The sequence below is a fragment of the Haliaeetus albicilla genome, chromosome 10, assembly GCF_947461875.1.
Source record: "Haliaeetus albicilla chromosome 10, bHalAlb1.1, whole genome shotgun sequence".
NCBI lineage: Eukaryota > Metazoa > Chordata > Aves > Accipitriformes > Accipitridae > Haliaeetus > Haliaeetus albicilla.
This window is the reverse complement of record NC_091492.1, coordinates 30,491,269-30,505,339: the sequence shown is the minus strand read 5'-3', so window position 1 is coordinate 30,505,339 and position 14,071 is coordinate 30,491,269. Positions and strand designations below refer to the sequence as shown.

At 40.3% G+C, this 14,071-nt stretch overlaps 1 protein-coding gene and 1 long non-coding RNA gene across 13 annotated transcripts in view; one reads left to right on the top strand and one right to left on the bottom strand.

Annotated features, from left to right (window-relative positions):
• The window catches only part of LOC138687455 (uncharacterized), a 27,882-nt gene extending 13,811 nt beyond the window's left edge, over positions 1 to 14,071 (top strand). The window contains exons 2-3 of the long non-coding RNA XR_011326624.1: positions 7,175 to 7,255; positions 13,680 to 14,071. This is a non-coding gene — a long non-coding RNA (uncharacterized lncRNA). The remainder of the gene's footprint in view (positions 1 to 7,174; positions 7,256 to 13,679) is intronic.
• Positions 242 to 14,071, bottom strand: part of CLIP1 (CAP-Gly domain containing linker protein 1) — a 73,833-nt gene continuing 60,003 nt past the window's right edge. For 7 of the 12 annotated variants that reach the window (XM_069794698.1, XM_069794702.1, XM_069794701.1 and 4 more), the window contains 7 exons: positions 10,156 to 10,208; positions 7,752 to 7,772; positions 4,746 to 4,863; positions 4,312 to 4,471; positions 3,481 to 3,530; positions 1,946 to 2,070; positions 242 to 1,235 (listed from right to left, as the gene is read on the bottom strand). In XM_069794698.1, the coding sequence (XP_069650799.1) occupies positions 1,013 to 1,235; positions 1,946 to 2,070; positions 3,481 to 3,530; positions 4,312 to 4,471; positions 4,746 to 4,863; positions 7,752 to 7,772; positions 10,156 to 10,208 (750 nt within the window). In that variant the 3' untranslated portion in view covers positions 242 to 1,012. The remainder of the gene's footprint in view (positions 1,236 to 1,945; positions 2,071 to 3,480; positions 3,531 to 4,311; positions 4,472 to 4,745; positions 4,864 to 7,751; positions 7,773 to 10,155; positions 10,209 to 14,071) is intronic. The other 5 variants (XM_069794700.1, XM_069794710.1, XM_069794706.1 and 2 more) reach the window with 1 other exon arrangement.

Genomic DNA, 14,071 nt, shown 5'->3' with positions numbered 1-14,071 from the left:
CGCTCTTTGGCACCGAATTCTCCGTCTGCCACCGGTTTGTTGAGGTCAGCGGCGTCCGTCGGCCGCTACCGAACGCATGCTGCGGGAGGGCTCGCGTAAAGCCGCAGTAAAAACAGCCCACAATGCTGCTATAACCTTTTTCTTTCTGTTTACTGACAGTGCAGCCACAGGGGATGTTTGTCCCCACACAGAGCCCACGATAGTCCTAACCAAAGGGAAAGGTAGAAAAGAAAACACATCTTTTTTTTTTTTTCCCAAAATATAACTTTAATATATATATGCATATATACACACACACACCACACACACTATATAGAAGCTGAAAGAATGCAAAACAAAAAAAAGGATGTCCCACAAACTGTCTTAGGTGTGCATAGCAGACGGATTTCTAAAAAAACCCCACAGCAGCTCCATTTCTTACCTGCTTCAAGATTTCATGTTTCACACTGTTGTCAAACTGCAACCCAGAGCTCACGTTCACTGAGCGATATCACAATCAAATGAGTAAGTGAAAATAAAGATGAAATATTTCTCAACCCAGTCCAGTGTCAAAAAAAGCTTAAAAATCTAAATGTACAAATTCAGCCTTAAAATGGTTTAGTGCAAATATGAAAATTAACAGCATAATTTTAAGGTATTTAAATAAGCTTTAATATAACTCTAGTGCTTCGTTCCTATATAGCTTTTCCCATCAACAGATGCCACAGCATGGGGGCATTTCTTGTTAAGAGTGGGGACAAACCCAGAACCTGGGAAGAAATAGCATAAAGTCATTTGTTAAATCATTCATTTATATTTCACTTAAGTTTATTAAAGGGGGATAGGGTATTTATTAGTGGAGGAGCAAAATATTTATCAATTTACTGATTCTGGAGTGGATGGGCAAGGGGAATTAGAGAGGGAGTCAAGAAACGCTGTCCCTTTTCCTGACATTCAGCACACACAAATGCTGGTGGTATAAATCGTCCAATTTGGGTGCACAGACAGTCCATCCTCCCAGCCATGTGCTGCATTAGAAGGTCTCATCGTCATTGCAGTCAGCCGTCCAGTGCCCGAACATCTCGCAGGTATCGCAATAGGGGCGTTCTTCTCTCCTGCTGCCATGGTAAGCTGAGTGGGGCGGCTCCTCCAGCATCTGTGCCTGAGTCGGACAGTCTTCAGTGTCGTGGAGATCAAAGCAGCCGCAGATATCGCAGAAGAGACGAGGTTTCTTCTTTGACAAGCTTTCTTCCTCACTGCAAGATCAGCACCAGCCCAAGTCAAGCAGGGTACTTCTCCATAAAGGAGAAAGGCCTGCTTCCCTGCCCCGCGCAATAAGCTGTCCCATAATTATTGAGACTCAAGAAACACCACAGTGGTCAACAACAAAAAAATAAATTACAAAACCCCTTCTGAAGATCTTCTGACATCTCCACTACCTTGCAGTAACCCCATAATCCCTTACACTGTAATATTTACTAAACAAACTGCTCTGTTGTGTAAATCTTTGTACAAATACAGACATTATTTAAAAAAGAAACACATGGAAACTCGTTTCTCTTTTCTCTTTAGAGAAGAGATCTGAAGTCACAACTTATCAAACAGGTTTTAGTTCTATTTCTCTGGACTGGATCTCCCCATCATGATGCAGCTACCAGCCTCTTGAGAGCAAAGACTCATCTACTTAACTCAGGAAGGGCCAAACTCAACCAATACTGACAACAAATATGTTGCGATACATCAGTGTTTGCGATCGATAACTACAGAGGATCATTTTGCACCACCAGATACACCGTAGTAATGGACCTAAAAAGAAGGCTGGATTCATTCACTCTAAATTCACAAGAAAGCTATGTTTGTCCTTCCTAACAGCTGAGATCAGGCTGGTGCATCGTGCAGCTGACAGAACTGCCTGCTGCCAACAGTTCCCAAAACACAAACCAAGGTTTTCCTTTAGGATTTATACCTGTCATAGTTATTGATCTCCTCTTCATTGCCATTGAGGGATGCTTCACACATTCTTTGTATTTTCAAGTTCAATTCTTCGTTTCTCCTCTGCAGATCTACTATCACTGAATTCAGGAAGTCAATCTATGATAGTCAAGAACAAGGACAGTCAGCAGGTTGAGGACTGCACTTGAGAGAAAGCGAGCAACCACGGAATAACCCTCAAACTGACACATGCAGATCTGCATTAACTTACAACTGGATCGTTGTATTACAGAGAGCACCCATGGACACTGAGAGAACGAGGGACAGGAAGGACCTAGGATCCTCAAAGACCAAAGGACCTCTGAGACCCTCAGTGTGATTTCTGCCCAGGGAGCTAGGTAGTTCCACCCAGCCAAAACCTCTGGGACATTGGTGGGTCTCAACCCACCACCAACAGATCTTCTAATGTTACATTTTGAACATAAATCCCGCTGTGTAATTCTGATCAGAACAGCGTTTCTGTTCCTCTGAACAGCTCTAGGGGATACTCTCAGAGCTGTCCTGGCAGGGCAGTGGGACAGCGCAGCACACCCATCAGCATCTCCCAAAGCCAGAGCCACAGAGATCAGTAACCAGCACTGCAGCAGCACTGCTGAATGTAACCAAGTAATGCTTGGCAAATTAACATAGTGAATAAAATAAAGGAACCCAAGAAGTGGAACAAACCTCGTGCTGATTGGAAGGAAGGGTTGCCATCAGGAGGTGAATTCAAGGAGGTGGAAAAACAGAAAAATGTTGATGTATGTTAATTACACTACTTCTGATCTCTGCACAGACTAGGAAGGACATTTTTTAATCAATGTAACTGACATAGTGATCTAACAAGGACTTTTATAACAAGCAGAAGGTGCTTCTAGTCTAACTGTGTTTCTAGGCATTTGTTGTCACAGGCTGCCTCTTGCACGGCAGTGCTTCACACGTTCATTACTATTATTGTACTCTTTAATACACATTTCTCCTGTTACCAAGCACATGCTAACTGAGCAACTTCCGTGCTCCATTGCTGCCAACCCTCATTCCAAGTAAAGTTCTGCAGTTAAGAAGCAGCAAGGATCAACATGTTCAACTGCAGAAGCTTAGAAATAGCATGGAGCTCAGGTAGCCCATTTCTCCAAGATGGCAAGCACCACAGATTCAGGTGGGCCAGACCTTATTCCTTGTTCACATCCAAGAAACCTCTGGAAAGAATGCCAAAGGAGCAGTTTACGAGTGTGCTCTGCTAGGCTGTACCTCACCAACAGGCTGCAGGTCAAAACTTGCCATCTCTGCTTTCTTGCTTGCTTCCTCATGTTCCGATAACCTGAACTATTTCTCCAGTATCACTTATCACTTGATTCTTAATATTTACTGTCATTAATATTTTCCTTCAGAAGCAGAAGGCTACAAGATAAATCTGCCCATTATAATTCTGATGTACAAAATCTGATTAGGAGCGGTCTCTGGAAAAATATTTCACTCTGCCTACAGACACGCTGCTGTTTTAGCATGCTGATGTTTCAGATCAAATACCTGCTTCTCTTTTGCAATTTCATCTTGAAGTAGATTAGCAGCAATGTCACCTTTAAAGAAAAAAAACCAAAACCAAACAAGGCATAAGTATCCAGTAATCTAAATTATGAAACACACAACAGCTTAGTCAAAGACTGAAATAAACAGTCTCCAAAACATCTTACTCTCACTGCTTTCTAATCACTCAGAATAAGCTTTGGTGAGGGTGACTTCTTTGGGGAATTTTTCTGACCACTGCATTACAGAAGCATATTCAATACTGCATGTTACTTATTAAAATACAAAAAATGTACGTATAGGTGACAGCTGAAGTTCACAGATCTGCAAAGGAATGCTCCTCTGTTGAGAGATGAGACTGTAGTGGTACAAAACTGAAGAAGCTCAGCATAAGGTAAGCACGAGTGTCTAAAATGTGGAATTCCCAGTCCTGTGCGCAGCTCAGGTAGGCGGTTTTATTACGATGCCTACACATTCCTTACTTTGCAGCTACAGCAAGGAAAAACTACATCAGTCTACGAGAGGCTCTTGCACACAAGCCACCCCATGAACAAGATAAAGTTTTATGGCTTATGCACGTTTCATTTCAAGTCAAATCGCCCCCCACCCTGGTGTAAATGGGGTTAACTGGCAATGTTGGTAGCTTTCACATTTTGCAGCTGGCCAGAATTTCTTCCTTAATTCAAATCTTATATGTGTCCTACAACAGGAAAGTCATATTTCTCAGGAAGTTCAATTAGTTAAACCTCCTTTTAACTATCTGGTTAACAGTTGCAAAAACCTACAAGACTAAAAGTGAAGGTAGAGAGACAGTAAAGAGGCTCTCTCTTTTACCTGAGGAGCTAGTTACAGTTAAAGGCTGTTCATTATTTTCCTTGAGTTTTTGCTCCAAGTTCTTCACCTTTTCCTCAAGTTTCAATTTATCAGATTCCAGTGACTTAACCACTGACTGCAAGGTTTTTGCAGAAGCATTTTCTCCACGGAGCACTGTGATCTGTAAGAATTATTTGAGAATGCTTAAGCCTTCCAGAGTGAAGTCAGAAGCACCAAGGCAACATCCTTAGTAGTAAGAGCTAAATAGCCACCAAAAACATACGCTAGAAGTCACCTAAGTAGGCACAGATACATAAAGATTTAATTCTAAGGTTTAACTATGCTGAATTAATAAAAAGAATTAGCCAACTCTTCAGTATCAAGCATACAAAGCCATATGCTTCTAGCCATAACCTGATCCGAAATGAAGAAGCATCCCACTGTTCCTCATTTACCTCATTTCTGAGTTTTTCCAGTTCCTCATCTTTTTGTGTGATCAAGGCACTAGTAGCACTGATGGATTTTTGTAAAGATGCTCTCTCTTCATCAATTTCTTTTTTTAATGCTGATTCTCTAAAAGAAAACCAAATACATCCAGAAATCATCTAAAGAATAGGTTACTGTAGTCGCCTAAAGAAGTTTAATTTAATTTAAAGTATTAGACTACTCTAAGGAGTGGTTCTTAAAAAGAAAATTTCAGTTCTGTACTTGACTAAGATTTTATATATGTGTAAACATTTCAGATGTTACAACTGTGGAAACAAAGCAAAAACTTTACCTAGGTAGTACATTGCAGAATCTGCATATCATCGTATCCATTTGAATTTAAAGAAGCAAGTTAATAGACTGGGGAGATACAGGATAAACAAACACGTTGCACAATGTTCCACAAAACCTGACTTCAGAGTTTTGTTACTTCTTGAAAATTATTAACAAGCAACAAAACATACATGCAAAGCTCATCGTACAAGTTGTCATGCAAAGCATTGATGATGCTGGAAATATCAGCTGGTCCTCACTAATTTCAGTGACATCATTATTTCCTGAAACACGTACTTTGAGAGTTTCTGGGCTTTTAACAACTACTGTTTCAGCAGAAAGCCATGTGTGATTTGTTTTCCTTCACGGAAGAAGGGTTAAAAAGAAATCCTCCAGAGCAGCACAAACCCATCTTCTGTTTATATATGTCCAGTTTTCCCAACCTTTTCAGCTGATCTAAAAAGAGACATGACTTCTGCCTACAAATCCTGTCCTGACAGTGATCTTAAGGCATCATAGCTACGACATCCTCTAACTGATGGTAATGAGTCTTCCTGATAGGTCACACAATACACACAGATGAGTAATTATCCTCTGATGCAAGGACTATTGCTACAAAAGTTCCTTACAAGCTGAAAGGTTTTGTTTGTTTAAAAAAAAAAATTAAAAAAAATATCGTTACTCCAAAATCTATGTTTACTTATCTAAAAGAGAAACTTGCTTTTCAGAGCACCAGGCAATGCCCAGCAGCTAGCTGTCAATTCCCCGAGCTTCTGCAGGCGTAGCCATTTTCCTGAGGAATTCCATACAGCTTGGTTTAGATGATGCCAGTCTCACTGCCACAGCAGTGTGCTGCTTGTCTTCTTAATAGCCGAGAGGACTGAAGACAAACTAGGCTACCTGAATGCGTACCCACTACACAAAAAGCACGGCATAACCAATACTTCAAAGATACCAAATGACACAATGATTTCATTGAAGTACCTAGACAAAACTACACTCTCTTAGGACTGTTCAAGGGATCAAGAGCAGAACATGTCCTTGTGTGACAATGCTCAGTAGGTAGGGAATAGCTATTAAGTTCAAATGGGAAAGTTTTCATATCCACAGTATCTACAGTTAGTGAGAGCCATGATACCCAGACCATGAAATACAATAAATTTCACCGACTCAAGATAAACAGGAAACTCAACAATGAGAGCACAATTAATGCAATTCTTTCATTGTTAAGATTATACTTGGGAATGGAAGCAGCAAGTGGAGAATCTGGGGTTTAGAGAAGCTGATGCAGCTAACAAATGAACCAAAAGGTTGGTTTTGGTATATTTTTACAATGAGAAAATTAATATAAGCAGAAACACAACAAATTGCAGACTGCACGATCTTGTCTTCAAATACAAGTTATACTCCTGTTAATAAAAACCAAAAGGGCAACAGCATTTAATAGATCTCCTCACCAACCCTGATTCAGCAAAGCACTAAAAGTGTGACAGCAATCTCTGTGTTCTTCAGCAAGATTACACACATGCTCTTGCCTAACCCATCTTTTTTAAATGCTTTGCTGAATTGGATCGAAAGCATAGGGTGGTGGTGTGGGAAAGAAATGTGCCACCCATGCATGGGACGCTGCTCGCAGAGCACAGCCTCCCTCTCCAATCCACAGAGCTGCAAATCCAGTATTTACTGGAAAGTACATCTGAAAGTTGCTGCTCACAAGCTCTGCTGTACCTGAGCCTTTACCCGTGCTTCCCTTTGCTATATACACAGCTGTAGAAGGTCAGATGGAAACCCCAGTGACTCATCATCTCATGCTCAAGAGCTTGTTATTTAGCCAGTATTTCCACTTCTTGGTCAGATCTTCATCTCCGAGATCAAGATGAAACATATGCTTTTTGTACAAATATGGTTAACTGGCCATTTATTGGACTTTGTTTCAACCACCACAAGCATTTAGGTGGTTGAAAAAGGCAAAGAGTGTAAGCATGTAAATATATATTTACAAATCCAATACAGGAGTCTAGAATTCTATAACACAAGGGGAGAGAAACAAGAGAAGAAAAGAGAAGAGAAAGCAAGAGGGGGAAAAAGGTCCCTGTACCGTAGCATTGTTTTTTTTCTTTTACAGGGCAGTCTCTCCAGGAGCCATGCTTTACAGCTCCAGTTGGAGGCCCTCTAAAATGCTGAAACTGGAAAACCTACAAATATAGTAGGTATATGTCACTACTACTTATATGTAAGTGTGGATCACAGTTCACTTCCAGCATCAGCTGAGAATCTACCCCACTGATACTCTCAGCTTCAGTATTGTTTGTGGTATGATTCGTATGAGAGAGAGTAAACGTAAGAAGCATATGTTGAATGTGAAATAACTACATAGTGATAACTTGCAAGAAAAATCTTGTGGAAACTATTAGTTTTATCGGGGGAAAAAAAAAAGGAAATAGATTCCGTGAACTTGGACTTTTTCCTTGCCAATTCAAGTCCAAAATATCTGCTTGCCAGCAGGGATTAAAGAAAAACAACAAAAAAGACTTTGTCATTTCACACACCATTTTAAGATTTCACATTCTTGAGGCGGTTAAACCATGTTTTAAGCAGTGTGTGGAAGTCATGGGAGAGAGGTTTTTGTTTTAACATTAAAAAAATCACCCAGATTCTTCCCTTACTACAAAAATAAGAAATTCTAAGAATGAAGCAAATACCTTAAACTGTTACTGGGCAAGCTTTAAAAATGCAAGATAACAAGAACCACGTTAGAAACATGGAGTAGAAATGCAAAATACTGTAAGGAAGAACTAAATGTGCACCAAGGCGCTTTTCTGTTTTGGTAAAAAATATAGACTTTTTTTAATATATATGTGTGTGTGTGTATATATATATATAGCGCTGAGTATTTTACAAAACAAAAGCAAGACACCAAGGGACAAAGGCAGCCAAAATATGTACAACAACTTTACTTAAAAAAAAAAAAAAATTATTTATTGTAACGTGGATAGACTTTCTTGAGTCTTACCATTAAAGACACACAGATATAGCAAAGGAAGCAAGGGTAGGAAAGGGAAGAGAGAGGAATGAAATGAGCATCGATAAATAGCGCAAGCTTAAAGACAGTAAGACAGTTAGCAACCCACAACGAACCTAATGAGCTGAAGTAACATAGAACCCCCTTAGATTCATAAATATCAAACTCCTGTCACTCCTAACTGGACTATTTCATAGAGGAAGTTGCTAAAATAGAGGAAGAGAACTCCTGTGGGTGAAAGGAAGGTGAGAAAACTGCTTCTAGAGATTTGACCTAATTGAAACAAAAAGACGTCTCTCTTTCAGTATCTCAAGTTCTTAAGACAAAAGGAAGAAATCATTGCTCATCTCGTCACCAACTTCAGTGGAATTTGGGAATTTAGAGAGACTCTCTTTTATTTAATTAGTCCTTCAATCAGCCTGTTTTGTTAGCAAATAATGTCATATGCTGGTGTATTTTGACCCCTAGTGGCCTGCAGTCTGCTTCAGTGAGGCTGACTGTTTCTGTTACTTGTTTTATCCCTTCTATTGGAGTTTATTTAACACTGTTGAGGAACGTCATTAAGCCAGTCACAAACTTGGGCATCTCAGTGTAACCAACTGAAGGTAATCTTAATATTCACTTTAATGATTTCATAAGTATCTAGATTATTTCAGGCAGCTCACATGGCATAAAAACAGAAAGAAAAATCAGAGCCACACACCTTTCTTTTTATAGCTTAGTAAAGAATTTGTCTTTTAAAATGTATGCTATGAAACAGAACTGCTGGAAAGTACTGAATGGATCTTGGGTCCCCACTCCCTCCTTCCTTTCCTCAAGTAACTTTCAGGACTATTTAAAATACATGTTTTAAAACATGTTAAATAACAGGCTATAAACAGCATTCTAAGATGTCAGCAGCACTAATACCCTCCTTTTCCCTCCCCTCCTCCACATCAAATATGCTAGAGATGATCCTCAGTTGGTGTAAACATACTAATTATTGTGGATGTTGAATGGTCTTTACACCAGCTGAAGATTTCTCTCTTTATCTTCTCCTTCACTTCATCTTTAAAAAGTAACTTACACTTATACTATTCTATGCAGGTAAAGGCTGAATGATGCAGTTCATAAGGTTGGTTAAAGCTGGACATTCAGCTGTTCGCTTGCCTCTGTACAACAACTGATCAAACTCTTACATTCTCTGAGGAAGCTTTAGCTTGTGTAATACCCTGCGTGCCTGCTGTCTTTTAGAAGAATGTGAGATATAACAGAGTATGACCCACCTCTCAAAAACCAGATTATTAGGGAATAAAAAAGGGATCAGTGTATAATACTGAGTAGCGAAGGATGTGCATGAATACTAAAGTGCCACTCACTGTTCTTTGTTGCAACCATTATAAATTCAGGAAGTTTAACAGGGATTGGTTTGTTTTTCCTGGAACATGCTTGGTGTCGTGGAGAGCTGTGTCTTTTTTTAAGGATTTATATAACTATTTTTGAAAAGCCCACATCTTCCTAAAGACATTGTGGCACTTAGCCAGTTATTAGCTTTCCATACACATATTGCAGAAGGACAGTAAATTTTGTAACTTGGGACCATTTGCTGAACAGCACAGTTTACAAATGGATGCCCCAGTCACCCAGGACAAATCTCCTGGTATTTAAAAACAGTGCTGAATGAACTGCAGTAACTACTGCCACAATGAACAAAATATCCCAAAATTATGAGAACAATCCATTCAGTACTGAGTAACTGCTGCTTTTCTTTTTTTTTTTTTTTAAAAAAAAACCCAATCCTTAGCATCACTGTATTTTTCCATTATTCCTTAAGAACCAGACACTAACTGGTTACTGAAAATCAAGAGAACTACTACAATGCAAGAGGTGTGTAACTTACATTAGTACAGTTACATTTCCTTCTCACTTTTAATAAAGCAAATGTGGAAGGTGCCATCTATAATCCAATGTGCGTAACAACCTCAGCACTTTTACCTCTGATACAGTAGAAAAGAACCGCTTTCTTAGCAGTGTTTTTGTATTATGTTTTCTGAAGTCTTCTGTAGGATTATATAGTTAAAAACACATCAGAAAGAACAACTTACCTCTTTTTCATCTCTAATAACTGGTTATTGAGTACTGATCTCTCCTCTTCCAACTAAAATGCAAGTACAAAAAGACTACAGTTAATACACCAAGGATTGTTTCCTTAGTATAATATATCAGAGCATCACTATCATCGTAAAACAAACGCGGGAGAGGCTACAGAGCCTAAAAATCCTCAAAGTAATCGATTTTCTACTAGGACAACACATGCACACAGACACAAATTGTTCAGTGACCAAGTATATTAGCTAGTCAGGGGCTATTACTGCTTTATATAGTATTTTCACGTCCTGTGCACACAAGAGAGGCGTGAGGCTTATACGATATTTCTGGGCCCCAGGCACACCAAAGAGAACCGTAAGCCTTTGTGCGCCTGGCTATTAAGTTTAGCCCAGTATTGGTGAATTACTGGATTTGCTCTTGTTCTGACCTGGATAATTGTACTACTGATCTGTACTTGTTACTGTACTGTTATTTAGAGATAAATTATTGATCCCTAAGGCTGTTGGTCTGGTGTCTATTACTGTATCCTGAACCTGTAACTTGGCAGAGCCACCTTAAACCCTTACAACTAGTAAGGCCTTCAACTGAAAAATATTGTTGCTGCAGTTTGTTGGGGTCCAAACTGACAGGCACACATAGGTTTAGGAAAAGCAAAACAAAACAACCAACCGTAATTTGTACAACAAAAAAAAAAACTGTAAAGCTCCACCACAGAAACATGAGGGTAACTGAACTTCTGATAAGGTTAAGAAATTAAGTATTTTTCAGGCCAATTAATTATTTTTCACCATCTCCTCCTTTCTTCTTAGTCAATGGCCAAAGTCAGCAATTATGGCCCTGCAGAACTGCTTATAGTAGCAACTACCTGTGCTTTGACTTGAAGGCAATCTCTGTTTAGATTTCACAAGCTTTCAGGGCTCATCCCCAAGGTTAGCAAGACATACATTCATAATGGAAACCTCAGAGCCCCAGAACAACAGCAAATAATCTCTTCTTGACTAAATACTTTTAGGACTTCACAGACATTCAGGTTTGGCACAGACAGGCATAGAAAGCATTAAGCAAGTTGCAATGAGAAGGCAGCTTGCTGGCCAGCCTCCAAGATTAGGTTAAATAGAGCTTATCAAGATAAATTGTCTTCTCCATATTTTCTGACAACTTACCTTCTCCTTTCATGTACTGCAGTGCTGGTAAGCCTTCCAGGTTTAAGATTAATTGGTATCATTTTGCTGGGGCTTAATCAAACAACTTTATTGACATGAAAAATATATACCAGAAGTGTGTAGAGAGACTTATATTAGGAAGTCTTAAAGCAAATCAAAATGTCTCTCTCAAGGAAAGTAACCACTCTAAGATTGCAGAGCAACCATAGTACTATGGGGGTACGGCCATTTTTTTCCTGCAGGCAAGTCAAACCCAGCAATTTCACCAGCAGCACAAAGTACATCCCCTGTTTCCAAGAATTTTTGTCTGCTTCCTACACAGAAGCAACCTATATGATCTCCTTACATCTGTACAGACTGATGACAAAAAAAAGAGAAGGAAAAAAGAATACGAAAATTCTGAGAAATGTTTCACTTGTAAATCCCAGTGAGCTGCACACTATTCAGCTGCCTCTCCAGACCGCCCTCCCCCCCCCGACAACTATTTTATATGGCCCCCCTCCTCCCTCAGACGCATGCTGCAATCTCTTGTGCATCACACTTTTCCAGCTGGGTTTTTTGACTACTTTTCCTCTACCACCAGCACTAGCATTTTTCTGTGTCACACTGTGTAGCATTAACCTGGCCACGTTCCACAAACAAGTCACTTCATTTCACCCTAGGCTAGCTTAACTTTCTGGTGTTTATGCTCTTGACTGCCACGTGCAATTGGAAAAACCTCATACTGACATTATTCACCCTCTGCTCCCCAGAGGCCATGTCCACAGAGTTCCATGATGCTCTCTTCCCCACGTCCCCCCAAACACACCCCACCTTTTTATCAGTTTCTTTTAGGAAAAGGTTGTGGTGCCTGTTTAACTTGGAAAATCCTTCAATGTTTGTGGAATGCTCCAAGATTGTGAGCATAAACCCTGCATCTCTCCTCCCTTTTAGTTTCCTGGTTGGCTGTGGAAAGATGAGTGACTTTTGTACAGACCAAGATAGAAGTGGATTTAAAGGAGAGAAACGTAAAGGAGAACAAGATGTTAAGGGAATCGGGCAGCTTCTAAACCCCTGCTGCAGCTGCACGAGTCATGGATCAAGCCCTGAGCAACTTTGTGGTAGAAGGGGAGACAGGACACCCCTTCTCTCATGAACATTTCTCCAGCAATCCGCTCACTCTCTCATTAGCCTCAGAATAGACTTCTCACATACCTTTAATAAAAGATGGACCAGCTGAGCTAGTAGATGTTTCTACACTTTGTCCAATTAAGTTAAAATGCCTGGGCAGGTCTGAGGCTCCTGAAATACCACAATGAATAATTTGAAGCCAGAAAAGTTCCCCGAGTTCAGTATCTATCTGACTGGGAATCTTTAACTAATTACAACAGCTAATTATTTATGGATCAATCAATATAGAAAAGCAGCCCTCAGCATCTTTAGTACAAGACACTTTAACCTTTAGATGTCAGGATAAATCATTCATGAAGGAGTATTCATTAATTTTGCGAAGTGTGTCACATGCAGCCACAAATTCACTAACCCAATTGACTAACACACTTGCTAGAATTTATATAGTTACCATAGCAACTGCTCAAAATACTTAAAACATATGCTCGCTACCTTTCTTACTGCATTTTAATAGGCACATGCACAGAAACTCACACAGACAGAAGTACCGCTGCATTCTGTGCTTCCCTCCCTACTGTCCAATTTTTCAGTATCCACTGCATGAAATACAGCTCCATGAGCAATCCTGCTCTGTGTTAAACGTCTTCATTGCCACCATGGACACTTGTTCTCTAAAATCTAATCACACCATTCTTCATAGTAACATTTTTTCCACTCCCCATAGACAGCCTGAACCAAGGAAGCCCAAAGCACACTGCAGCTTGGTGCCTAGACATGGTGTACATTCACCTGAGTGGCAGCAAAGTGGAAGTGGTGGTGGGGATCCCTGAGACTGTGCTAGCCCAAGATAGGGTGGGCTGTGTGAGAATCCTCAAGGCCAGCTGGTTTTCTTGCCATTTCATGAAGAGAACCCAGCAGAGTCAAAGGCAGAACAAGGGGGCTGTAAGTTTAGGTTGGGTAAGATCTAAAGGGAACATGAAAAAAGGCCAACCCCTCAGGGGAACAGCAGGTTTCTATCAGCCTGAAAAGGATGGTTAGTACTTTACAGGCTCCAGATGAGACAGGGAATGCTTTTTAGGAGCAACCAGGACATACGACAGTTCTGGGCAGGTGGACCACAGGTTTCACCAACAAGCGCTGAACAATACTGCTCTGAGAAGAGCTGCACTCGTTAGTTATGTGACACTTGGCAGGAAACCTGCATTTTAAATGACACCATTTTGTCTTTGTTCCTTTTGCCACAACAGAGTTGCCTGGAACACCAAATGCCTCTTCCAGTCTTTTAGGAGGCCGTGCAGTTCACTAGACCTATAGACACCATAGCCCAAATACTATGTTTAGAGGATGCAACAGACGGCATTCCCACGTTTCCAGGATTCAGATTACATCTTCCTCACAGAAGAGGACCTAATGCAACACAAACGGCTGAAGAAGGCAAAAAGACTGTTTCTCCAAGCTCTAGCAGATCTTCCAGATCTTTGATCTTGGAGCCATCTACTCACGGGCAGAAAAGGCTATGGTGCAAGTGAACTGAGAATACTCCAGTTTGCAAGATGACCAACTAACCCCTGTGCTTCACAGATTACAGCTGTCTATCTTGGCAATGAGAGAAGGATCTCTGCTGACAGATCCACAGTAG